This window comes from Zootoca vivipara, chromosome 6 (assembly GCF_965207765.1).
Source record: "Zootoca vivipara chromosome 6, rZooViv2.hap1.1, whole genome shotgun sequence".
In the NCBI taxonomy this organism is placed as follows: domain Eukaryota; kingdom Metazoa; phylum Chordata; class Lepidosauria; order Squamata; family Lacertidae; genus Zootoca; species Zootoca vivipara.
In genome coordinates, this window is record NC_142589.1 from 67,822,147 (window position 1) to 67,849,741 (window position 27,595).

The window sequence follows — 27,595 nt, forward strand, 5'->3', positions numbered from 1 at the left end:
TCCAGCCGCCGGCAGGAAGCAGCGATTGACAAGGGCTTCATTCTATTCCACTAAAAACCCTGTTTTCTTTTATGTCTTTTATGTACTTGGAGGCGGAAGGTTTGAAGGAGACAGAGTGAGTGAGTGAGTGCAGGGGTCATGCTGAGATTACTAACCTTTTAAACTTAGTAGATTAAGTCTGCAGCCCACATTTAATTTCCCCCACAGTGTAGGAAAGAGGTTGCTATCAGCCCAGGTGAGGATGACTGCTTGGGCCCAGGTTAAGTGGCTCTTACCATACATCATGACTGATTCCAGTGACAATTGCATTAGGGGTTTGCTTCATCCCACAATGACTCCCCTCTGCATGCTTTGACTAGAGACTGAAATTAGAGCCTCAAATCTAATAGCCATTGTTTCCATAACGTGAGCTAAATAAAAACAGAGATTCACACCTGTATCAGCCTCATGTAGATTTTACTTGGAATGACCACAGGTTGAAGAGTGGGAAAGGAGCTGAACCAGGCCGAGCTGCTGTGTGTATTTACAAACATACAGTCTGAAGAAGAGACAGCTGATTCAGGGGGAGCCCCCCAAAAGGCTGAATTTCCAGGAAATTACCTGCTGATGCTCAGCCATGGGCTGGATGCTGGAGAAGGGTGCATGGCTGTGCTGGCTCGACATGATTGTCTCAGTAGGAAGAGAGCGGCCCAGAGAGGCAACCTGGCTGCAGGGCGGCAGCTGGCATTGTGGAGTGCTGCTGCCACCTAGAGGGCACAAAAATAATTTTAATCACCACACATGCCTGCACTTCCCAGAAATAGCTCCCTGCTTTCACCACAAAACGCATTCCAATTTAAGAAGAGAGTCAGGTATCTTGATTACAGTAGGGGTGAGGATATGGCCAAGAACCTAGGTTCTATTTTTGGCTTTTTAATGGGAGGGGGGCAGTAGATCCAATTTCCTGAAACAACCCAGGATAGAGAGCTTCATCCAGTGAACTGAAACAGTGACACAAATGTATTAGAAAGGACAGTCTAAAAGGTGTTTGCATTTCATGGTATTATTAAGCAAATTTATATTTGCAATATCAAACACCACAAAACAGAGTTCAGGCATAAGGGCTGGTGCTTAATATTAGCATTTCCCAGCCTTCTTTATTTGTTTTGATTACATTATACCTTCATTATACTAAGCAAGGGTCCACTAAATTCTGCAACCTCAAGCTACCACAGCTTGGGGGTGGGGTGGGGGATGGCAGGCCTCTTGATATCTTTCCCAGACTGACTGCATAGCAGCTTTAAGTGAATGAAAGCTGAGAGAAGAGCATAAGGAAGCCATCAACTGTTAGCACTGGGATCAAGAATATGCAAATAGGAAGGGAGAAGGCACATATGAACGACTCCTAGATTCAACTGTTCCCTCAGTATGGCATAGTGTGGCTAGGGTGTTGTGCTTGGACCTGGGTTCAAAACACTCTCCAGCCTTGAACATAGCTGCCAAGTTATCCCTTTTTTAAGGGATTTTCCATTATGCTGAATAGGCTTCCTCGAGAGAAAAGGGAAAACTTGGCAGCTATGGCCTTGAAGCTCACTGGGTGAGCTCCAGCTCTTTTAGCTGTCTTATCTCATTGGGATGTTAACAAAATAAAATGGGAGAAGCAGGACCATGTACACAACCCTGAGTTTATAGAAGGAAGGGCAGAATCTTGAAATGTATTCCTGAATGTTTCAAGGTCTAGGTATTGTGTTCCATGTTTTGTAATCAAGGACGCTTACCTGAGTGCATGTGCACCTTTACCATTAATGGCATTTTGGGAAGGGAAAGAGGCAAGAGGAGAGGCTACAGCTTGAACTGTGCAGAGGAGAGGTAACTACAGAAAAACGGGCAGAGGTGTTTGCATGTCAGACATGATCAGAGGCTCTAGCAAAATCACAAGGATTGTCAGAACTGAAGAAAAGCTGGGCAGAATGTGGTCAGGGTATCTTATTATGCAGCCACACCTCAAAGTTACAGACCTCTCTTTTGAATGTACAGTGGTGCCACGCTTAACGAACGCTCTGTAAGATGAATTTTTTGCTTAACGAAAGGATTTTTCTAGCGGAGGTGGCCTCGCTAGAAGAATTCGTTTTACGAAAAATTTGTCTAGCGAATCGCGGTTTCCCATAGGAAATACATTGAAATTCAATTAATGCGTTCCTATGGGCAAAAAAAATTCCTTAAAAAAATTCAATGCATTCCTATGGGATTCGCTAGCGAAATTTTCGTTATAAGAATTGACCCGTGGAACGAATTGAATTCGTCTAGCGAGGCACCACTGTAGTTAAAAAGAGGGATTCCCTCAGCGCCCACTGGGAGTCAATATCTGTGCTGTTTCTAACATGCTTTCTATCTGTAGTTTGCTCCACCCCCCAGAAGAGCAATTCTCCACTGGTTATGCTATGAATATGTCAACTTTTCTTACTGCAGGTTACTAAACAGATTTATTCCCCCTTTTGGAATAATTAAGTTTAATTCAAGTTACAGGTAGGTAGCCGTGTTGGTCTGCGTCGAAACAAAATAAAAAATTCCTTCAGTAGCACCTTAAAGACCAACTAAGTTTTTATTTTGGTATGAGCTTTCGTGTGCATGCACACTTCGTCAGATACATATCTGTATCTGTATCTTCAGATACGTATCTGAAGAAGTGTGCATGCACACGAAAGCTCATACCAAAATAAAAACTTAGTTGGTCTTTAAGGTGCTACTGAAGGAATTTTTTTATTCAGTTTAACTCAGTTACTGTTGCCATGTATTTTTAAAAAATGTCTGTTTTATTATCTGTTTTAGTTTTGAAATACTGTTAATTATCATTTTAATATATATGGTATTTTCTACCATGGCACCATCTGGTGAAGGATGGTTTATAAATACTCTAAACAAACAATAATCAAAAGATACAAAACCGTAATTTACGCTACTGGTGCCCAGGACATACATTTCCATTTTGCAGACACTTCTGCCCCGATATACACACCCATATCTATTAGAATACATTCTTTACATTAAAATTTATATTACTGTATTGGCCTGAATATAAGTGTCACTTTCCCCCCAAATTCCAACCATGAAAAGTTAAAGTGTGGCTTATATTTGTGACCTTACGATATGCAGCCAGGAGCGCGGCAAAGCGGCGCCAACCCCACGCATAGTCCCCCGTCTTCTCTCCCAAAACCGGTATGGGAGAGAGTGAGGTACTGGAAAGGCCGCTGGCAACATAGTGCAGCTCCCGCAGCCCCCACGCAGCCAGGAGCAGTGCAGAATGGAGCGGCTTATATTTGGGTATTTTTTCTTCCTCCCCCCCTCCCAATTTTAAAGGTGCAGCTTATATTCAGGCCAATACGGTATTTTGTACAACTTGTGTCCAATTTTCATCTCCTTGTAAGATAAGGATCAAATGATGTGGTCCCCTTGGCCAAGTCTGGCCCTTTGAGGTATGTTATTTTTCCCCTACTAATTTTTAGTCCCAAAGCCAAGAGAGGGATCTGGATGAAAAGCAACAGTAGGAACAGGAGCTTACCAGCAAACCACTTTTAAGGGATGGCCTACCACAGACAACTTTCTTATCAAAGTGAACCTCCAGGAAAAACGATCTGCTAACTAAGGTTCTAATATTACTACATAAACATGATGGTGTATACTGTTTGCTTACAACAAATAAATAAAATAAAAAATCTATGATGTGATAACCTTTAAGGTATACTCTTGCTTTTTTTTTTTTTTTTAAAAAGCAAAATCCGAGGTTCTCACAATGTTGAATTTTGCAACCAGCGTCATGTTCTCTGCTATCCCAGAACACACACACTGTACCCTTGGCTAAGAATTCAATAATAGCCAAGCCTACTATTATTTTTAAAAAGCATTTCTAATATTATTTACTTAAGTAATAAAAACCGTTAAATTACTCTGAGGGGTGGTGAATGCAACAGCCCAGATCTGTACCTCTCTCTCCAGTATGTTTAATTTTTATTCAACTGTATTTTTCTATTTCCTTATTTCTTCAGCAGCTAGACTGGTGACTGGGAGCAGCTGCCAAGACCATATAACACCGGTCCTGAGAGACCTACATTGGCTCCCAGTACGTTTCTGAGCACAATTCAAAGTGCTGGTGCTGACCTTTAAAGCCCTAAATGGCCTCGGCCCAGTATACCTGAAGGAGTATCTCTACCCCCATTGTTCTGCCTGGACACTGAGGTCCAGCGCCGAGGGCCTTCTGGTGGTTCTCTCACTGCGAGAAGCAAAGCTACAGGGAACCAGGCAGAGGGCCTTCTGGGTAGTGGCACCCGTCCTGTGGAATGCCCTCCCATCAGATGTCAAAGAGATAAACAACTACCTGACATTTAGAAGACATCTGAAGGCAGCCCTGTTTAGGGAAGTTTTTAATGTGTGACATTTTAATGTATTTTAATCTTTGTTGGAAGCTGCCCAGAGTGACTGGCCGGATGGGCGGGGTACAAATAATAAATTACAGTATTATTATTATTATTATTATTATTATTATTATTATTCCAAGCCAATTCTATTACGAAGAACACCTACTTAATTAAAAAGCCAATTCCCAGAGCCGCACATTAACAGGGCCTGAGGGGCCACTGCAACACAGACTCTCCTTCCATGTGCACAGACCTTGCCCTTCCAGACACACATTTCACAAGTATAGATTTTACAATCTAGGATGTCAGAACTTTATTCTCAGCGGCTCCCACGGAATTCCATGGAGCAAGGCAAAAAATCAGGAGCACATTTGAGGAAGGCAGAACCCAGTGCCTGGAGGAGGGAACAATTTAGGCCTCATATCAATGCAGCTCTTGACTTCCCCCTGAACAAATCAAAAACCATAGAACAGAAAGAACAGAATCTAATCATAGAGTTGGAAGGGACCATGGGGATCATCTAGTCCAACCATCTGCAATGCTGGAATCTTTTGCCCAACGTGGGGCTCAAACCCACAACTCTGAGATTAAGAGTCTCATGCTCTACCAACTGAGCTACCCCAGATCATTGAATCTTCCAGTTCAGTATTGTCTACTCTGGGGTACTGTCGCCCAGCACCCATGAAGGCTTTTTCTGGAGTCCTCAGGCCCAAGGTTACAGACCCTCAATATTTTTTGGATTTTGCAGGAAGAGGGGATGGCAGAACAGTGTAGAGCAGTTGCTGGAGCTGGAAGGGTAAGTCCTGTTGCATTATATTTCTGGGTTTTTTTTGTGGTGGCAGGAATCATTTTCCTATTCCCTGAGTGTCCCATCCTGTTTGGTTTGTTGCCTGCCAGTGATGTAGAGCTGGTGGCAGGCACTTGCTTCACCCCATGAAGAGGCTGCCCGTGGATGCTTGACTGACAGAGGTTCACTTGGGCATAGAAAGAGGGAAAGATGTATGTGTGAGGGAGGGAGGGAGGGAGGGAGGGAGGGAGGGAGGGAGGGAGGGAGGGAGGGAGGAGGTATGAACGAATGGTGATCTGTGAAAGAGGTAGAGATGCACAGAGATGTGGGTGGCGCTGTGGTCTAAACCACAGAGCGTCTTGGGCTTGTTGCCAATCCTGCACTGAGGAGACAGACAGACAGAGGTATATGTGAGGGGTGTGTGTGTGTGTGTGTGTGTGTGTGTGTGTGAGAGAGAGAGAGAGAGAGAGAGAGAGAGAGAGAGAGAGAGAGAGAGAGATAGCTGTTTGTGCTGTGATTGTGGGAGAAAGAAAGAAGTGGGTGAGGAGTGTGTGAATGTATAGTCTCTGTGTTTATGTGGTCTGTGAAACAGATGGAGAGATGCACTTGGGCAAAGAGAGGGAGAGATGTATGTGTCATTGTGTATAGTTGAAATATGTGTTTAAGAGAGAGAGAGAGAAGGAAGGATGGATGTAGTGTAGTGTAGTGTAGTGTAGCCTGGCCACCTTTTATATATTTTTTGGTTATGGGGAATGCTCTCTGTTCTTATTAGATAGCAACAGAATCAGTCTGTATGTGCAAGATGTCAAGATTGTATGATGTCAACAACCAGGGCCAGCAGAACACTGCTGACTTCCCGCAGGTAGCATGAGGTTGTTCAGTAGGTGGGAGTGAAGCGACAATGACTGGATTCTCTCTAATTTTGTGTTATGCCATGCCCCCATGGCAGCAATTTTGTGACTGGTGCCCATATAACTTTCTTAAAATGGGCCTGCTACCTCTGGTCACCAAGGATTGGTGACTGACAGGCCAGTTTTCCCAGCCCACAGGCAGGATTTGAACTCAGAACCCTATTCATGCAAAGCATGTGCTCTGTTACTGAACCATGGCTGTAATTCACCTCAACGAGGTAAAAGCCAAGCACTGTATTTAGGGACACTATTGCCTTCAAGCTCACCAAAGCACAGTCTATCCTTCCACAAAGACCCATTACACATGTTAAGGGCCAGTACAATATACAGGCCCTCCCTCCACAAATACTCAACCTTTCATCGTATGTTTCACTTGTGCACTGTGTTTTTAATATTATATTGTTAGCTGCACAGAGTGGCTGGGGCAACCCAGTCAAATGGGTGGCATATAAATAATAAAATTATTGTTATTATGATTATTATTAATAATAATACAAATGAAAATCTTAAGTAGTTGAAGCATCAGATGCTCTTAAACTATTTTCTGGGACTCATAGTAATATAATTTATTGCTAAACGATTACACTGTGGCCTCACAATTTCTTTATGTAATCATCCTCAAGCAGCATAAGCATTACTCAGCAGTCAAAACATAGGGGCTGGTTCACACATTAATGCAGCATGTAGTCACCACATACAGTGGGCGATTAGTCATGTTGCTAATGCATTTATTTAAATTTATATTCTACTTCTACTGGCAAGGCGCCAATGAAGTTGTACCTTTACAGTATTATATGCTGTTAATCACTGATTTTACCTAACAACTTGAAACAATACAGGCAACGCTCAACTTATGCAGGGGTGGGTTATGTTTCAGGGATGGCATGTAAAGCCAAAATAGTGTATATATAGTCAAAACACATTGGGTTCAATGGTGGGTGGGATTGCCAAAGCCTTTCCCCCCAGACAACTGCCCTCTTTCCATCCCCTTTTTAATTTTCTAAAATTGCTAAGCGTGTAAAGCTGAATTTGTACAAGTTAAAGGTGCACAAATTGTGAGTTACCTGTATACAGATAGCAGTTTGTAACCACCTTGTGCATGAATCTCCCTGGGATCAGTGCATGCATTGATTCCACTTAGACCTCTGAGTGTGGAAGCAGATGCAACTTGACTAGTAAATCATGTGAACTATTCTTAAATTTGTTGAAAATATATTAAATATATTATATGGGAGTTTATTTAATATTTTTATTAAATCTACTACTTCCTTACATTTTAAAGCCCTCAACCACCAAGGAAAGGCGCGGCGAGGCCCTCCACGGCTGTGAGGATGCCCACAAAGTCCTCCGCTGCCATGAATATTTATTGTGATATATCAAGATATTGTGATGTTTAGTTGATGATGTATTGTGATACTGAAAACCAGATATCGCCCAGCCCTACTTGTGATCCCCAGCAACTGGTAAAGTCATACTATCTCCATCATGGCTAGTAGGCATTGATAATTTGTCTAAACACTCTTTAAAGCCATCTGACATATCACTATCACTATTTCCATTTTATGGAACAACTGATTGGTTCAAAATTGGGAAAGGAGTACGACAAGGTTGTATATTGTCTCCCTGCTTATTTAACTTATATGCAGAATTCATCATGCGAAAGGCTGGACTAGATGAATCCCAAGCCGGAATTAAGATTGCCGGAAGAAATATCAACAACCTCAGATATGCAGATGACACAACCTTGATGGCAGAAAGCGAGGAGGAATTAAAGAACCTTTTAATGAGGGTGAAAGAGGAGAGCGCAAAATATGGTCTGAAGCTCAACATCAAAAAAACCAAGATCATGGCCACTGGTCCCATCACCTCCTGGCAAATAGAAGGGGAAGAAATGGAGGCAGTGAGAGATTTTACTTTCTTGGGCTCCTTGATCACTGCAGATGGTGACAGCAGTCACGAAATTAAAAGACGCCTGCTTCTTGGGAGAAAAGCAATGACAAACCTAGACAGCATCTTAAAAAGCAGAGACATCACTTTGCCGACAAAGGTCCGTATAGTTAAAGCTATGGTTTTCCCAGTAGTGATGTATGGAAGTGAGAGCTGGACCATAAAGAAGGCTGATCGCCGAAGAATTGATGCTTTTGAATTATGGTGCTGGAGGAGACTCTTGAGAGTCCCATGGACTGCAAGAAGATCAAACCTATCCATTCTTAAGGAAATCAGCCCTGAGTGCTCCCTAGAAGGACAGATCGTGAAGCTGAGGCTCCAATACTTTGGCCACCTCATGAGAAGAGAAGAATCCTTGGAAAAGACCCTGATGTTGGGAAAGATTGAGGGCACTAGGAGAAGGGGACGACAGAGGACAAGATGGTTGGACAGTGTTCTCGAAGCTACGAACATGAGTTTGACCAAACTGCGGGAGGCAGTGCAAGACAGGAGTGCCTGGCGTGCTATGGTCCATGGGGTCACGAAGAGTCGGACACGACTAAACGACTAAACAACAACAACAATTTCCATTTTACTAGGCAGTCAGTTTTAATTTACCCATGGAAGTTGGAGCTAGCACCCAGATTCATATAGCACATATTATAAAGAGTGAATGAAGATGAAGAGGAGTCAGGCTAGAAGAACCAGCCCAGGTCTTACAGATTATGCTGCCAAATATTTAGGCTGTGAGGTAGCAGTGGCCTAACTGGGCCTAACAATTGACAACTTCAGTTTAGTTCACTTATATCCTACCAGAGAAACATGAGCTCAAAACAATTTGCATTTTTATATTTTTCCAAATCCTGTGATGCAGGATGGGAGACTATAGTGATATGTCCAGTGTAGAAACCATAGCTGGACAGGGATTTGAACAGGGACTCCCACATCCAACCTAGCACTTTAGCCATTGGACCACACTGGTTCTCTGCATCATAGCACACTAGCAAGATGGGAGACCCCCAAGAAAACCTGAGTCTGAAGCATGACCCCTACAACACTGTGGAACAATTCAAAAATATGTATCTTTAACACCTACAAAATTTGTGTTTCGAGTTACACAGCTTTCCTCCTACTTGTGCTTCTGGCTGCTCTCCACCAGGGGGAAATTTGCTCTTTTAGAAATATAGGTACTGTATTGCTGGCCTAGACAGTGCTCAGTTTGTACATAAAATGCAATTTTATTACTATTGCTGGTGCCTCGGCAACCATCAGAACTACTAGGTACTATTCTTAGCTGTGGAAAGGACATGTTAGAGTGGCTGGAATGAAGTACAGCAGCACACAGGCAGAGAGAGCTAATGGTTTCTATTCCTAGGTCTGCTACATGGAGGCACAAAACTCAGTACAGTACCAACTTGGCAGAAAGTGCTTGCTTGAGGTCCCACTAGATCCAATTCCTGGCAACACAGCACCGCTCTAACACCAAGCTGGCTGCAGCTGCATGCTTATTAACATGGCTAGTTAATTAATGGAAGGGTTTCAAAGCTGGGCTTCTGCCCTTTATGGACAGACTAGTTGAGTACAATTTATGGCAAAGAAGTGCAAGGCTACTGACATCATATTCCTTATTTATTTAACTAAGGGTCTAAAAAGAGACAGGCCCACTTCCCAACCGGAGGCTGGCACAAATAAAAACAATGTGGGGTTTAATAAGCATGTGACATCACAAGTTTTCCCTCAGAAGCAAGTTGTGGAAGTTCCTCTGCAGCTCAGCCTGACTCTCCCAAGCCTCTTCTCACAATGAAGAGCTACAACATCTATCTTTAAATCAGGTGTTCCTAATATGGTGCTTGTGGGCACACATGTGCTTGCCTTTCCTAGTGTCCACAGGGTCCGCCCCCGCTGCCCACTGATATTAGACTTGAAAGAATCTTTCCATTGTAGCCAATAGAACAGGTTGCAGGGGGTGCTTGGTTGCAGGGTGTGTGTGGTGCCCACAACAGTTTCTCCAGTATGCCAATGTGCCCATGGGCCTAAAGGGTTGACAACCCCCATTTCCCCAGGATTGATGTCTTTATTAATAAAGAGGGCTATGTACCATTCCAATATGCCTGAGTTTGTCAGGCATAGTTTGGAACTTGGTATTCTGAGCAGTTCAGTTTCCAATGCTTAAGAGCAGTTTTTTCAGCCGTTATAGCTGAGGAGCAAAGCTTAGAAGTATACAGGCAGTGCCAAATGAACCCTCTAGAATTGTGCTCTGCCTTGCTCAGCTCCTATGGCTCATATTCCCTCTTCTCTTCCCCGCCAAAAGCCACTGGTCCTCCATTCTCCATCCCCTCTCATCTTTCATTTCTCCAATCCTTGACCCCCCCCCCTGAAAATCATATGAAATCTCACGCAGGCACTTGCATAATTTATTATCAACATTAAATCTAGAGTTCCTAAAATCAGCGGTAAGTGACTATATGTGAAAGTAAAAATGCCAACAGAGTCCAGGGCACATTCTATTTTCTACATGCAGACTCAGGTTGACATATATGAAGATTTGGTCTTAGATTTTTCATTTAAGTTTCAAAGCCAAGAGATATAATTTTGCTCTTTGCCTGTAGCTCTGCTTCTCTTTTAAGGCATTTTCATTTATAAAAGAAAGGGTCACAGATTAATTTAAAGTACATTTCCACTTCCCTTTTAGTAAAACATGCAATTCCCTAATCCACAAAGATAACAGCTACTGTAATTCCCTACAGATCTCTACAACCATCAAGATACAATGATTCAAAGGGTACCAAAACTGTGCATGAAACTCAGGCATCATCTATGCAAAGATTGTAGCTATAAGCATGCTCCTTATATGTGTTTGCGTATGTATTCACTATTAAAAACTTATCCTAACTCAGTCACATAGCTCATGTAGCCCCAAAGACTTACTCCTTCCCAGAGTCTCATTCTTGAACCACTGAAGAAAAACCACACCTTGTGTTCCAAGCAAAGGTATTCAACATATTTTTTTAAAAACCACCCAAGCCCAAACCCTAGATTTCTTGGTCTTCTTCCCCAGGGTATTTTCAGATTTCACCTAAGCCCATTAACACTTAAATGAGACAACAACCTCCCTCTCCCATCTACAGTGCATAATAGTCCTCCAGCTTCTTTCTAGTTCTCTGCCAAGTCTCCCTAAGTTGCTGCTCTTGGCCTCATAGCTTAGAACAAAGACATATATGATCAGATAATCAGTATTTTCTCAGTTGCCACACATGGTCCCTACCTGTGACCATTTTCCTGTTGTAGCAGGCTGAGGGCAGAAAGCAGGAAGGCTCCTGTCGGGCCCAATGCGTTTGCAATGTCAGCAGCATCGTATTGAGATGGGTTTCAGTGCTGGAGGGGATCACCATGGGAAAAGCTATCTAACCACAACATCTACTCAAGTCCACACCATGGAAAGCTGTTCGCTGAAGTCCACTTTTTGGCTGTTGCTCGCCCAGGTTGTGCTCCCGAGAGTCTTAAAGCCACTAAGCAGAAAGCAGTGCTACACAGCTGTCATTGCAGAGGCTATGGAAGGTCAGCGGGCGTGGAATGCTCTCTTGGCTGGATCAAAGCAAACAGCTGGTTACATGCCATGGCCAAGTGGAAACTGATCAGAGGAACAGCTGACAAAAGGTTTCCAAATGCAGGCCAGAGAAACCACTAAGGAGAGGGGCTGAAACGTGCCAATTCCAAACTCCTCTTTTCTAAAATGTTACCTCCAGGCCACTGTTTGCCTCTTTGAACTTTCCCAAAGGAATTAACTCATTGGTGCTGGTTTCTAAAAACTTGAATGGTCACTGAACAAGCTGTTTCTGCTAAATCCTTAGAGAAAAGAGGAATGTGGGACAGGAGTCTAAACTGACCGCATGTTATCACTATTTTTGTAGAAAAAAAATAGTAACATAAAGAATGCAGTTTCAGTATCTTTATGAACATGTAATCATTTTGTGAGGTTTTTGCAGGGTGGTGGTGATGTTAGCATAAATTTCCAGACCCCATTCTCCTAGTAACTAGGCCACCTGGAAAAAACCACCACTGGAATAATAGTTTCAGACATTCATTCTGAGAGATGTGTGTGTGTTTTGGGGGGTGGATGGGATGGCTAACGGCTTCCCTGACTAAAAAACCAATCATGCTTTCTGACAGGCAAATACAGTATTTTACAATGGATCTCCCCCTTCCCCAACAATCAGTCTCATTAAATATCTAAATGAGGCAATATTCAATCTTTGACTGAAACTCTGGTGTCTTTTCAAATCAGAGCAAGCCATTGTCCACTGCACTGATACTTGTATAACTAAGCTTTTGATTCCAGAACCATCAAACCATCATCCTTTTGGCTCCTTTTAGCTCACGCTGCTCCCATCACCATGAAAATCCAATTGAAGAAGAGGCAGAAATTGAATACTATTGTAAGTTTAGTGCAAGATGGAAAACATCTGGAACACCCGACAGAGATACAAAAAGCTTTTCAGAAGTACTTTAAACAATTGTACAAACAAGAAAATCAAAATAAAGAGGAAGTGGAGCAATTCGTGGACAAATTTGGGCTGCATAAAATCCCAGAAGAGAACAAATCCCTACTTTCCCAACAGATATCAACGCAAGAAGTGGAATATGCTATACAACAAATGCAGTCGGGCAAGACCCCAGGACCGGATGGTTTGACAGATGCATATTATAAGACAATGAAAGACTGGTTAGTACAACCTTTGAAAGATTTATGCAATGAAATTTTGAACGGAGGAGAGGCCCCCGAATCTTGGAAAGAGGCCTACATTACTCTGATACCAAAACCAGATACGGATAGAACGCAAGTTAAGAATTATCGCCCAATATCATTACTTAATGTGGATTATAAAATATTTGCAAACATCTTAGCTTCCAGATTGAAAAAGGTTTTGAAAGACTTTATTCATCAAGATCAAGCTGGCTTACTTCCGGGGAGGCATTTGAAAGACAATATTAGGAATATAGTTGATATTCTGGAAATGCTGGAGCAGAAGATAAACAAAAAAGCCATTTTTATGTTTATAGATGCGGAAAAGGCGTTTGATATTTCTTGGCTATTTTTAAAAAGAAATTTAGAAAAAATGGGAATGGGCAGTGGATTTTTGAATGGAGTAAAAGCAATCTATTCAGATCAAAAAGCTAAGATAATTGTGAACAATATGGTGTCAGATGAGATTAGAATTGAGAAAGGTACAAGACAAGGGTGTCCTCTCTCTCCTCTGCTTTTTATATCGGTCCTGGAAGTCCTGCTTGACAGGATTAGAAAAGACGATGAAATAAAAGGTGTAACTGTAGGGAAGAGACAATACAAACTTAAAGCCTTTGCTGATGACTTGGTGTTAACCTTACAAGATCCAGAGTCCAGTGTACAGAGGGCTCTGGAAGTTATTCAAGAGTTTGGAAGGGTAGGGTTTCAAACTGAATAAATCAAAAACTAAAGTATTAGATAAAAACTTGAATAAGGAAGAGAGAGAGAAATTGCAAGAAACAACTGGTTTATCTTTTGTTAAAAAAGTGAAATACCTTGGTGTGTATATGACTGCAAAAAATTTAAATTTGTTTAAGGACAATTATGTGAAAGTATGGAATGAAGTTAAGAAGGATTTAGAAACGTGGACCAACCTGAAATTGTCTTTGTTGGGCCGTATAGCAACGATTAAGATGAATGTATTGCCAAAGATGCTGTTTCTATTTCAATCATTACCAATAATTGAAAAGTTGAGTTGTTTTAAAGAATGGCAAAAGGTGCTATCAAAATTTATATGGCAAGGGAAGAAGCCAAGAATTAAATATAAGATATTGACTGATGACAAACAAAGAGGAGGCTTCTCTCTACCTGATCTTAAAATTTATTATGAAGCAGCTGCCTTTTGCTGGTTGAAAGAATGGTTTACATTAGAAAACGCCGATATTTTGGACCTAGAAGGTTATGATAATGTTCATGGTTGGCATGCATATGTGTGGTATGATAAGGTTAAGGCCCATGGAAGTTTTAAAAGACACATTGTTAGAAATTCACTGTTCAAGGTTTGGTCCAGATATAAAGACTTATTAGAAAGAAAAACGCCAAATTGGCTCTCGCCTTTGGAGGCCAAGGCTCGTAAAAGATTAAATATGGAGACCGGTTGGTTGAAATATAGAGATTTGCTGATTCAAGATGGAGACCAATTTAAATTAAAAACATATGAGGAGTTGAAAAGTAAATTAGATGATTGGCTCCAATACCATCAGATAAATGAAGTGTTTAAAATGGATAGAGTAATTGGTTTCCAAACTGAGAGGTCAAAGGTGGAAACAGAATTGTTAGAACCTAAGGTGAAAATACTTTCGAGAATGTATAAATTGCTGCTGGAATGGCATACAAAAGACGAACAAACTAAAAATGCTATGATTTTGTGGGCAAAGGATGTGGGACATAATATCATGATAGAGGATTGGGAGAAGTTGTGGAAGGAAAATCTTAAGTTTACTGCGTGTAGTTTATTAAAAGAGAATATAATGAAAATGATGTATAGATGGTACCTTACACCAGAAAAGCTAGCAAAGATCTACCACAACAACGATGATAAATGTTGGAAATGCAAGAAAGAAATAGGTTCATTTTACCACATGTGGTGGACATGTCCACTGGTGAATGACTTCTGGAATAAGATTTATAATGAACTTAAGAAAGTGCTAAAAGGCACATTTGCGAAGAAACCAGAGGCATTCCTAGTGGGCATTGTAGGGAAGGAGATTCCCAAGAGAAAGGTATCTTTTTTCATGTATGCCACCGCAGCAACGAGACTTTTGATTGCTAAATACTGGAAGCAGCAAACGTTACCAACGATTGATGAATGGCAGATGAAGATGATGGAATTCATGGAACTGGCAGAGATGACCGGACGAATCCGCAACCAGGGAGAACAAGCAATTGAAGAGGAGTGGAAAGATTTTAAATTGTATTTAAAAAATTATGCTAAAGTAATATTTTAAGAATAGAAATTAAGTGGTAAATAAATCTGTGGATTAGGTAAAAGAGGTTTATTTTAGAATAGAAAATAAGAAAGTTTGTATTAAAAGTGAAGATTTAGAGGTAGAATTTGCTAAATTAGAAATGTGTTTGAGAAACACAGGGACGGGAACCCGAGGAGGTCCTAATATACATTGTGATAAAGATAAGTTATATGGTTTTTTACTTTTTTCTGTGGTTTTTTCTGTTTTCTTGATTTTTGTATTTTTGCTTTTTTTTGTATTCATCTTTCCCCCACCCTTTCTATGTAATCCCTTTTTCTATTGTGAAAACCAATAAATATCTATAAAAAAAAGAAAAAAGAAAATCCACATCCACCACATGCAAAAGTGGAAGTGTTATGCAAGAAGATGGCAGCCAGAGCATATGACTCCAGTATCAGGAGGTACTATTTTGAGGATTTCTTCACACCAAAACTTTAAGAGTTGCTATGCATTTTATTACTCAGCCCAAATAGCAATGTTTATAAAAACCCCAGGTCTGGTACATAGTCTATACATTTTTTGGAATACAGGTAGCTTGGGAATGAGGGCCATAAAGACATTAATCACCCAGGGAAAGACTCTGGACAATGTATTTCAAACATAAGAGCACCATACAGTACACAGAGCTAAAAAGATATATAAATTTTAAAAATTACAGTAATTGCAAACATGAAAGCATTTTAATTGATCTGTAAAGGATATTGGATTGAAAGTAGAAAGAGTTAATTCACTACCTATTAATGGCAACTAAAATCTTAATTGCACAGACCTGGAAAAGGAAGAACCTCAACAATTGGTAAATAAACTGCTGGAAAAATGATTAATGGCAAAGCTAACTTATTGGAACAAAGAGAAAATAGAGAATGAGCTTGCAAAATGAATTATTTTGATAATTTTTTTAAAGAATGTAATTTTTAGGAAGTTTACTTGATCTGGATTAATAGTCTTAGGAAGGAGTTATTTATTGTTGTAAAATGTAAAAATGAAATTTGAATGGTTAATTTAAAATGAATACGTACTTAACTGATATAAAAATTAAATGTATGACCATAATGTACATGGGTATAGGCGAGTGTTTCCATGCACATAGATTGGCCACATGTCACACCTGTGCCACGAAAACCAGGTAAAACCCATTGGTTTGGAACCCTGAACACAGAGGGCCGAGGAAGCTGGGAAATAGAAGACAGAAGAGGTTGCAACACAGCGCCCTCTAGCGGTGGCTACACTGGTACTACAGCTAGAAAACCTTGGCGCTCTATCAGAGGCTACACTGGTACTGCAGCTACTAGGCCTAATGGAGGCTCGCCTTTACAGACTAGGCCAAATGGAGGTGGGGGCTCGCCTGGGTGTGGGTTGGGGACAGGAGGGGACGGGATAGGTCATGGATTGGGACAGGGTGGGGGGAATCACAGGGATGAGCCACAGCAACGCGTGGCCTGGCCAGCTTTAGTTGTTGTTGTTTAGTCGTTTAGTCGTGTCCGACTCTTCGTGACCCCATGGACCATAGCACGCCAGGCACTCCTGTCTTCCACTGCCTCCCGCAGTTTGGTCAAACTCATGTTCGTAGCTTTGAGAACACTGTCCAACCATCTCGTCCTCTGTCGTCCCCTTCTCCTAGTGCCCTCCATCTTTCCCAACATCAAGGTCTTTTCCAGGGAGTCTTCTCTTCTCATGAGGTGGCCAAAGTATTGGAGCCTCAGCTTCACGATCTGTCCTTCCAGTGAGCACTCAGGGCTGATTTCCTTCAGAATGGATAGGTTTGATCTTCTTGCAGTCCATGGGACTCTCAAGAGTCTCCTCCAGCACCATAATTCAAAAGCATCAATTCTTCGGCGATCAGCCTTCTTTATGGGTCCAGCTCTCACTTCCATACAGCACTACTGGGAAAACCATAGCTTTAACTATACGGACCTTTGTCGGCAAGGTGATGTCTCTGCTTTTTAAGATGCTGTCTAGGTTTGTCATTGCTTTTCTCCCAAGAAGCAGGCGTCTTTTGATTTCGTGACTGCTGTCACCATCTGCAGTGATCAAGGAGCCCAAGAAAGTAAAATCTCTCACTGCCTCCATTTCTTCCCCTTCTATTTGCCAGGAGGTGATGGGACCAGTGGCCATGATCTTGGTTTTTTTTATGTTGAGCTTCAGACCATATTTTGCGCTATCCTCTTTCACCCTCATTAAAAGGTTCTTTAATTCCTCCTCACTTTCTGCCATCAAGGTTGTGTCATCTGCATATCTGAGGTTGTTGATATTTCTTCTGGCAATCTTAATTCCGGCTTGGGATTCATCTAGTCCAGCCTTTCGCATGATGAATTCTGCATATAAGTTAAATAAGCAGGGAGACAATATACAACCTTGTCGTACTCCTTTCTTAATTTTGAACCAGTCAGTTGTTCCATATCCAGTTCTAACTGTAGCTTCTTGTCCCACATAGAGATTTCTCAGGAGACAGATGAGGTGATCAGGCACTCCCATTTCTTTAAGAACTTGCCATAGTTTGCTGTGGTCGACACAGTCAAAGGCTAGTGGCCTGGCCAGCTAGTCTAAAACATTTGTTTTGTATTTTTAGTAGCAAATCATTAAATGTTTTCCATTGGCATCTGAAATCCAGTAATGTTGAAGACAGGCCCACTTCTAAGGAGGAATCATTCCAGAACCAGAGATCCTCCTGCCACAGAGAAGGCCCTTCTACGTGTCTCCAAATCCTGGTGGGACTACAAGCAGAGCATCCCAGCCCACCGACCTGAAGAATTGAATTGCCTAGCATTGAAAAAAGTCAACTATTTAAAGCAAATCAGAACAAAATTGACAGAATAAATAAAACAAGTAAAAATAAACCTAATTTATTGTTGTCTGAATTAAAATAGGTTTATTCTAACATAGACTTCTAGTAAAACTGCCAGTTTGCATAACAAAAGTCAATTGTATTCTGCTCTGCAAGCTCTTTTACTTTTCTATGCGAATTGACCTTGCATTTTGATTACGTACTTTCCACTGTTGCTTCTGTCTCAAGCCCCCATTTGGTCATGTCTGAGCCAGTATTCAGCTTAGCTCACACAAGACTGGTTCAGATACAAGTAAGCTTCTACCTCGCATAAAAGGTAAAGGTAAAGGTACCCCTGACCATTAGGTCCAGTCGTGACCAACTCTGGGGTTGCGGCACTCATCTCCTGTTATTAGCCGAGGGAGCCGGCATACAGCTTCCAGGTCATGTGACCAGCATGACAAAGCCGCTTCTGGCGAACCAGAGCATAACTCTGCATACTCACTCCAAATTTGCACCTCCTGAACATCATCTTTTTGCCATACTTTGCTGTTACACACAAACTGGTAAACTATGATTTGTGCTTGCTCTCTCAAGCTAGAATTGCAAATAGTGATAAAACTGTGTTGTGAAATGGAGGGAATCAGAGCATGTGACGGGAGAGAGGACTACATAAGACTGAGACTTCCTTGTGGGAAGGAAGCCACACTGGTAAGACTACTGCCCAGATCTAATCCTGAGAAAGCAAAATTAGTTAACTAGTTAACCATATTAGTTAACTAATATGATTTGTTTTTAAAGGAAGAAGAGAAAATCCAAATCAACCACTTTTATCCTAAAGTAGGCTGGCCAGTGAGAATACAGAAATGGAAATTTATACATTCCTATTCCCTGCTACTTTCCGTTAGTAGTAATATGTAGCTATGAAGCTTGAGCAAGCAAGTCTTCCTTTAGAAAAGGGCATTGTACAGGAGTCATAAGAACTACCAGTCATGGGGCAATAATTCTCAGGGTTAAACTACCTGGTCTTCATAATCAGTGCTTCCCCCCCCCTAAAAAAAATGTTTAGGGGTACTCTCATTTTCCTACTCATATTGAAATACTGCCTCTCAATGAGGCCAAACTTAGATTCACCAAATGTTTAGTGGTATGTGTCCAGAAAAAAGCACTGTTCCTAACACTGACTATAGCATTTATTCTGATGTGCTTGGGAAGCCTACAGTGCAGATGATGTTTAACATAATAATCCTGAAAAATCCTAGAAGCCTTGTACTCTTCAGCAACCAGAGCCACAATCTAAATCACTAGTCCCCACAGACAGGGATTTTTTTCCCTTCTGCCCCACACTGATCTCTCATGTCTGCACTAGACATCTTTGTACACCTCCATACAGCTGTACTTCCAGCTACTCAACTCACGGGTATCAAGGCTTAAATTATTTGGTGTAAACCGAATAGGTTCCAGTTATCAACTCCTCTTTGACCAATAGGAGAAAGAATAGCTGTCCGATGGTCGAACAAAATCCAGAGATGTTGACTGAGTTCATGACCAGGAATACTGGGCACTAAGTGATCATTCTGCACGGGAGAAAGGCAATAAAGCATACTGAATATTATGCAGCAACTGGCTATTCAGGGCAGTGAGCACCTCAGGTCTTGTATCTTTGTACTGTATCTCAAAACAGCTTTGCTGTTCCTCAGCTCCTGTACCGTCAGGCAGAGATTCAACTCATTCAGTTCTAGGTTTTGATGTCTGTCAGTCTTTTGGAAGTGCTGTCCAAACACTTTATATAAAGCACTCACAGAGAAATGGTCTCCATAGCATGTAACAGTCACAGCCTTTTATGCTCACCTAACTAGGCTCTATGACTTCTATGTGACATGACATCGGAAGAATGTGCATGATCCTTTATATGTAGGGTGGTTGAAGCTGTGTCTGGCCAACATCTGAATCCTAACTTGTTGGGCCACAACACTGGGGAAGCAAAATTCTCAGTCACAATCTTAAATCCATGCTAAGAAATACTTCCTGGCTCCAAAAGCAGACCCCACTTTGTGACATGGCTCCACCATACCACCAGATCTCTGATCAAGATGGTTTATATTGAAGGAGATACTGTTGTGAACAGGGTTGATGAAACAACTGAAAAGTATGCAGGTGCAGACAAGCCCACCAAAAATGAATACAGAAGCATATGATGCTGCAGTTCAGAGACAGGTGTGTCTTCTTAAAAAGAGACAAAACTGAGTAAAACCTGTAAAATACAGGAGGAGAAAGGCAGAGCTGGAGGTCAAATCAGTTCTTCCTAGAATCACATGCTTTTTCCTAATTCCCCATCCCTAATTAAGCTGGCTTTATCCTGCTTTCAGTCCAGCCCCAACACCATTCCTATGGGATGTGTTCACAGGGAAAGGCCTTTCTTTCTAAGGAGCATAGTCCGGGGCCTTAAAAACATATAAACATGCACGCACCTTCATATTTTGTTAACAGAGAAATCATGTTGCGCATGAATCAAAGAGAAAGAATGTGCACACGAGCACTTTCAGCATTGCCATTAATTCAACTTAGGCAAATGTGCACGGTGGGGAAGAGGTCAGTTCAAACACAGTACTGGTCATAACAGCAAAACCTCAGAATCCGGACTTGGAATCCAGACTTGAGACCTCTAGTTTGATCCCCTGGCTTTGGAAAGATGCCCTATACCTCAAGTATCCTAGGCTGGTGCACACACAGCCCTTTCATAAACTTCCAACAAAGATTGTTCAAAAATTCCTCAGGAAGATTATTTCAGTATGAATTGCTCTTATACTTGGGATATTCTTTTTTTTAAAAAAAAAAATATTTTTATTAATTTTCCAATTAAAACCAATTATATCACATATCAATATTTCAAATTATACACATATATATATCAATCAAACCGAATGTTATGCCAAATCATCTAAATAATTTATTTTTGGGTTCCCATGCTTCAAGAAATTGGGAATTCCTCGCAACTGTCCACTGCCGTCTTATTTCTAAAGTTCAAATCGTCCTCCAAGCTCATAATATTCCAAATCTTCCCCTTACAGTCACCTAGATGTTTTCCACTTTCATCCGATTGTTCCAGCTGCTGAGATAAATGTCAAACGAAGTTTCACAGATGTTCTTTCTCCTGTGTGAGTTAATCAGTCCAGCCTCCCCATAAATCTTCTTAGTGGAGCTCCCTGTTGCGACGGAGTAGCAGCGCCATCTTAAAAGGCTCAAATCACTTTCATTTTCTCTCATAGCCATGAAGATTTACGATTTATTTATCTTTATAGAATTTACAGCTTTTTCAGGCAGGAGACCCAAACATCCAACCATGAACTCTTGGTAAATTAATGGATCTCCTTGCCCTATAGCTGAACTTAGCTTCAGGTCGCTGCTCCAATTTAAAGTGCGTCACAGCTCATAAATCCTCCGAACGCGTCCAGAACTCCTTCCGTCTGACTAGGGGGGGGCTTTTCTCATCGGCAACTTCACATCTTTAAGAAATATGCTCAGTAACAACAGCTATAGAGTTCAACTCACACAGTCTTTTGCTTCTCTTTCACTCCAAACAAGCCAGGACATCGCGTCCGGGAAGATACGAGGCAACAATATGAAGAAAAAATAAAAACTTGCTTCCCTTATCGCTCCGTCCCCATCAATCCTTCTTCCAGATGCCGTACATTCTTTGACTCCTCTCGCTCAGCAGCATAAAATTCTCAGCAGTAAACAGCGCTTCTTCCCCTCCTTCTGAAGTATGTCCATAGATTTAAGCCTAATTATCTTCTTTAACCATGGAAATCCCCGCCATGCAGATTAGCGTCCGGGAGTCCTGGCCGTCGTAAGTGCTCAGCCCAAGCTCCCCCCACTCCAAAAACAGTCGGAGTGGGTCTGGGGGCATCGCGGGCCAGCGGCCCCTCTCCGTAACCCCCGGAGAGGGTAGGGGGTTGCCATTTACTCCCCTAGCAACCGCCAAATTCCTTACGAAGGTCAGAGAGATGGAAAACAGGTCCGCCATTCCTGCAGGCGGAAACCGGAACCACTTATACTTGGGATATTCTTCCTGCTAAACATAAAAAATGGGCCTTTCATCCCAACCTTAAGAACTTTAGGAAAGAAAGCAAACAGTGAGCTACCTTTCTGAAATCTTCTGTTTGAAGATGACAGAATGTCCTGTGACTTCCCCCACCTATATTATGCACCCAAATTTCTTTACCTTTTCCTCATATAACTAGTCTCTTACCTCTCCTCTGAATTCTCTACAGCATGTCAAAATAGTTTTTGAATTCTAGTACCTGTAAGGTACACACTATTCAAATAACAATAACATATACTGTTGGAGGCAGTATGCCTCTGAATACTAGCTACTTGGAATCATAAGTAAAGAGAGGGCTATTGCCCTCATGTCCTGCTTGTGGGTTTCCCATAGTCATCTGGCTCATCACTGTGAGAACAGGATGCGTGAGAACAGGATGCTGGACCAGATGGGCCTTTGTTATGATCCAACAGGTTCTTCTTCAATTCATATGTTATTACTATTAACTCCTGATATAAGTCAAGTTTCCACTGTCCCCTGCTGGCATATTTTTTTTTTAAAAAAAGGTAAAGATAAAGGACCCCTGACAGTTAAGTCCACTCTGGGGTTGGAACACTCATCTCGCTTTACTGGCAGAGGGAGCAGACGTTTGTTTGCAGACAGTTTTTCCGGGTCATGTGGCCAGCATGACTAAGCCGTTTCTAGTGAAACCAGAGCAGCACACGGAAACGTTGTTTACCTTCCCGCCAGAGCAGTGCCTATTTATCTACTTGCACTTTGATGTGCTTTCGAACTGCTAGGTTGGCAGGAGCGGGGACTGAGCAACGGGAGCTCACCCCGTCACGGGGATTCGAACCACTGACCTTCCAATCGGCAAGCCCTACGCACAGTAGTTTAGACCACAGTGCCACCCACATCCTGGCATAAATTTACTTGCCCCCAATAAACCAAAAGTTATTCAATGCTTCAAAGCATTCTGTAAAACCATTCTCCTCCAATTGTTGAGGCACTGTTCTCCCACATTCATTATACTGCAGCATAGAAGGTCAGAATAGTTTGAGAGGTGTAAATATCGAGACAGACTTCTCATTTTCAACTTTACCTCAACTTTATTGTACTTTTCTGACTATCTGTTCAGTTCTGGTGCCTTCAGGACCTGGTGAGCCCTTCAAAGTTCTGCTTGGGAAGAGACTATGTTTTCCTCACCAAATTGCACAAGTGTGCTGTCCATATCTATACTGAAGTTGTGTATTTGCTAAATTTCCTTACCTGATCTGGGGAAAGTGTTTGAAAGCTATAAACATCCACTGGCTGCAACCATGGAGGGGATATCTCCAATGCCTGGTCTCAAGGGGAGCTCTAGGAGGACAGGGTCTTTGAGGGTGGCATTTGTTCTATAGCCTTAAAAGCTGCAGCAAAAGCCTTGGTGGTATCTGAGAAACTTTCTACATACATCATCTTGTGATGAAAGTCCTGCATCATAACTCAATTAAAGGTAGCACTGTTGTGCTCTTGACTAGAAATTTGAAGCTTAATGAAGAAGGCATAAATAATTCCCAGGTACATGCTATATTTCAGGCACCCAGTTGGAATGGTTGCAGCTTGAAATACTTCAGTCCTGAAAGCTCTTGTTTGCTCTCCAGATCTTCAATGTGACAGACCCCTTCATTAACTCTTGGTGCACTGCAGAAGCAGATCAGGAGAGCTAAGACCTCAAAATGTCTCATGCAAGTGACCCACAGCTTCATACAAAGACAAAAAAGCCTGGTGGAAGATCATTGCTCTTCCAATTAAATTTTTAAAGAGCCATTTTTGTGGCATATTCTATTTTCCTTATACACTCAACTCCTGGGAAGAGAAGAGGTTATATCTCTTCAGGAGGAAAGAAGATGCCACCATTTCTTCTCTCTGGAGACAGAAGGAAATGTCCTCGCCCAAGTTCCCCAGCTGGCTCCCTCATGAATAAACAGTTCCTGTTGGAGAATTCTAGTTTGCCCATTGGCTGATTTCTGTTTAAGCTCCTGTGTCCTGTTGCTATAGCATGGGCACCCACCAGAGCAACCCTGGCTGTGTCCTGTCTCATGTCCACCCTATAACTCTATGATCGGAGCACACTGGCAGGTGATGATTAACATCTATGACTATGCTATGCTTGTGCTGGTGCTAATATTTTATAGCCACAATTTTTATATGCTTTGTACTGTTAGGATGCGTATTGGTAAACTTACATGGTATTCTTGAGTTTAGTATGTTGTGAACTCTACAGTTCAATAGGTGCAATGTAATAAATAAACATGCAAACAAAATGCTTGGCCTTCTGCAACAATTTCAGAAGGGGGATAGAAGCAGTTCAGTGGCATGCAGACTGAAGGGGAGGGTCTCATATCAAGTAACCTGAGGTTTACTAGCCCTAATGTGTGCTAGAGCAGGGGTCAGCAACCTTTTTCAGCCGTGGGCCGGTCCACTGTCCCTCAGACCATGTGGTGGGCCGGACAATATTTTGATTTTTTTTTTAATGCATTCCTATGCCCCACAAATAACCCAGAGATGCATTTTAAATAAAAGGACACATTCTACTCATGTAAAAACACGCTGATTCCCGGACCATCTGTGGGCCGGATTTAGAAGGCGATTGGGCTGCATCCGGCCCATGGGCCTTAGGTTGCCTACCTAGAGATAGGTTTTCCAATTAGGCCTCCTAAGGGAAAGGAGGGGGATAAGAGTTTATGGGTGCAGTTTTTGGAATCTGCCACAGCCAAATTACTGCAACAAGGCAATTATTTCCAACAATCAAGAACCATAAAACAGATTACCAGATGAGAGATCAATTTAAAAACATTGATAGCGGCAGCATAAAATAGTTGTCTGAGGAAACAAGTGGGCTAAACCATTGTGTATACTAACCGCTGAAACGAAAAGAACCCTAACGTACTTTCAGACATTCATGGGGCGGCCCTATGATTTCTGAACATGTCAGCACTATCAGCTCTACCACTGCAATGGTTTCTGATGGAACTGTACAGCAACAGCTGCCCAGTCCCTACACAAGGAGAATGCACAACAAGCTTTTTGAGACTGTCTGTGTCCCTTGCCAAAGCAGTTTCTTGCTGTGCAAAGGGAGGGGGGGAAGCAGACTGGGGAGGGGTTGAGAAGAGGAAACATGTTACTTGCTCTCTTTGCAGCAGAGGAGAAATTAGCCAAGAAGCTGCATTTCCAAGCATGTAGGGCTACCTAGGGGAGTTTCATTCCGTTAGCCCACCCTGGCATTGTACGTCACTGGCACAGGGCCAAGCCTGCACTCCGCTTCCAGGCCACAGGCTACACATTAACCCTCTGCTTGGTCCCTGTTCTGCCCTGCAGATTTCCACCAGGCAGCAAATTCAATCCCCGCCTCTTCACTCGCTTCTGTGCAGTGGTGCCTCTGCCATGGCAACAAGCTTCTCATTGGAGAAGCGGAGCTGCCAGGGAACCAATGGGAAGCCAGGCGGTGTTGCTAGGTTCTCCGGGATGCAATGGGCTGATTATGCCCAAACAAAGCAAGAAAGAGGAGAAGGCGAGAGTCTCCAAAAATACCTCGGTAAAGAACTGGCTCTCCTTCCAGGAACAGGGGCTAGAAATAACCTGCAAAGGGAGACCCAGCAACAACAGGGCTCATAGTGCTGGCACGATGCCACAGCCACTCACGGCAGTCGTGATCTCTCCTGTTCAATGACTCTCAGAGCCAGCTGGGTACAAAACTCTCCCCCAGTTCAGAATCCCAAGGGGTGCTTGAATTGAATTTCCTATCTGTCTCCATCCTTCGTTGTAACTGGCAAGGCTAACATAAAAGACTGCCTGGCCTGGCCGCAATTCCCTAGCTGTGTCTGCCTTTTCTTTTGCCAGCCACAGGGCACCAGGTTCACTGCCACAGTTCCACCAGTTCAGAGGTTTTTGGACATTTCACTGATTCCTTAAAAAGGACAAGGGTAAAAAAAGGCTAGGTCTCCACATAGAACTCGACTGCCTTGCGCCCTAAACAGTCAGAAACCTATAATCTACTGTCAAGGTTCTAGCCAAAGGGTCATGAAATGAGTTAGGAGCCTCACTTTTATTTAAGCCTAGGTGCCTGCTAATCTGTGTTGCAGGACTGCATTTCTTTGCCATTTTTTTCTAACCCACTGGGCCTAGAGACTCAACTTAAGCTACTGGAGGTGTAGAAATAACAAAAAAAAGGTCAAGCAAACCCAGTTTAAATCACACCCTTCAGAAATGCTCAAAAACTTAAGGCAACAAACAAAACCTTTGCAGAAAATTCTAATGTCATAAAATCCAATGTGGAAGGATACCAGCTACTTGTCTGTCCTTAGAACAGGGGTGGGGAACCTGCAGCACTCCACATGTTTTGGACTCTGAACACTCATCAACCCCAGTCAGCATGGCCATTGGTCAGGGATGTTGGTAGCTGTAGTCCAACAAGATCTGAAGGGCCACAGGTCTTTCCCTGATTGAAGAAAAACATCTATCTATGATTTACATCAAAATGCCAGAGAGTTCATTATAAACCTGGGAGCTTTCAGACTACTGTCACCTTAAACACTAAGCACTGAAAAACATCTTGTTTGGCAAAATGGAATCTTTCTTTGAGGAGGAATCTATTCCATGCTCCTCAAGAGCTCTTTTCTTCACTGCAACTTAGTAATGGTCTTACCTTCATCACATTCAAGCCTCATCAAGCTTAGTTATATTCACAGTCAAAATGTGGCTAGAATGATTAGGAATCCCTCGTGTTGAACTTCATTCTAAAGCCATGGGATTAAAGCATGTAACGGGCTCATATTTATATTGGGCAAAAAGAAGTGAAGAGTTAACTGCCACTATTGTAAAATTATATGGGCCCTGAGTAACATCTCAGGGAGGAAAGGAAGAGCAAAAGAAAACCTGTTTATAAAATTCAACACATATTAAGAGAGGCAGAGAAGACCAATGTGGAAGGATTAAAGTGAGGAAAACAAGACTCCACTGAAAAGTATGTCTCACGGATTTCAATGGAATGTGCCTCCAAGAGTGCTGAAGATAGAAGCTTAATGTTGAAATCATAAGCACACTTACTTGGAACAAGTTTCCGTAAGTCTATGAGCCATACTTCTGAGTAAAAGGTAGAATATATAGAGATGATTCAGGGCACTGTCACAAACATTGCAGGGGAATATTATCATCACAGACCAATGTGAGTTCAGAGCATAATAATATTTTCAAGATAAACACTGTATTACTGGTCATGAGGATACCATACAGCAGCAAACACAGTGCAAGTGAAAATACTTAAACCTAGAATTACTGCTAGATTTCTCACTGAATTACATACATGGAAATCTCACAAATCAAGTGCACAGAACTAAGACTGTGGCAGGGGGAATACTATGCAGCAGACTGCTGGCAGTAATATGGGTGACATGGATTAACCTACTAGTCGTGTTTGGGTGTGAAAGATCCTGTCTCAGTGAAGAGGCATTGAGTAGACAAGATGAGCTATTCAGAGTCATACTAAAGGTCCAGCCAGCCAAGTATCCTGTTTCCAACAGTGACTAGATTTGGATGTCACAATATGTTTTACTAACAGGATACTAACAAAGAGTCTCTTCCCGCTGTTCTCCTCCAGCCATTGACAGTTTTACTGTAGATACTCTGAACTTCCATGAATGGGTTTAATATTTTTTTAACTTAGAATTACTAGAGACTACTACTACATTCTGTGCAAGT

The 27,595-nt window shown here is 42.1% G+C and overlaps 1 protein-coding gene across 2 annotated transcripts in view; it reads right to left on the minus strand.

Annotated features, from left to right (window-relative positions):
• DYRK1B (dual specificity tyrosine phosphorylation regulated kinase 1B) overlaps positions 1 to 27,595 on the minus strand; it is a 40,221-nt gene that overhangs the window by 5,861 nt on the left and 6,765 nt on the right. The window contains exons 1-2 of one of the 2 annotated variants that reach the window (XM_035119928.3): positions 11,281 to 11,568; positions 601 to 746 (exon numbers count right to left, since the gene is read on the minus strand). In XM_035119928.3, coding sequence (XP_034975819.1) covers positions 601 to 746; positions 11,281 to 11,407 — 273 coding nt within the window. In that variant the 5' untranslated portion in view covers positions 11,408 to 11,568. Of the gene's footprint in view, positions 1 to 600; positions 747 to 11,280; positions 11,569 to 27,595 lie in introns of those variants that run through there. The other variant, XM_035119929.3, reaches the window with a different exon arrangement.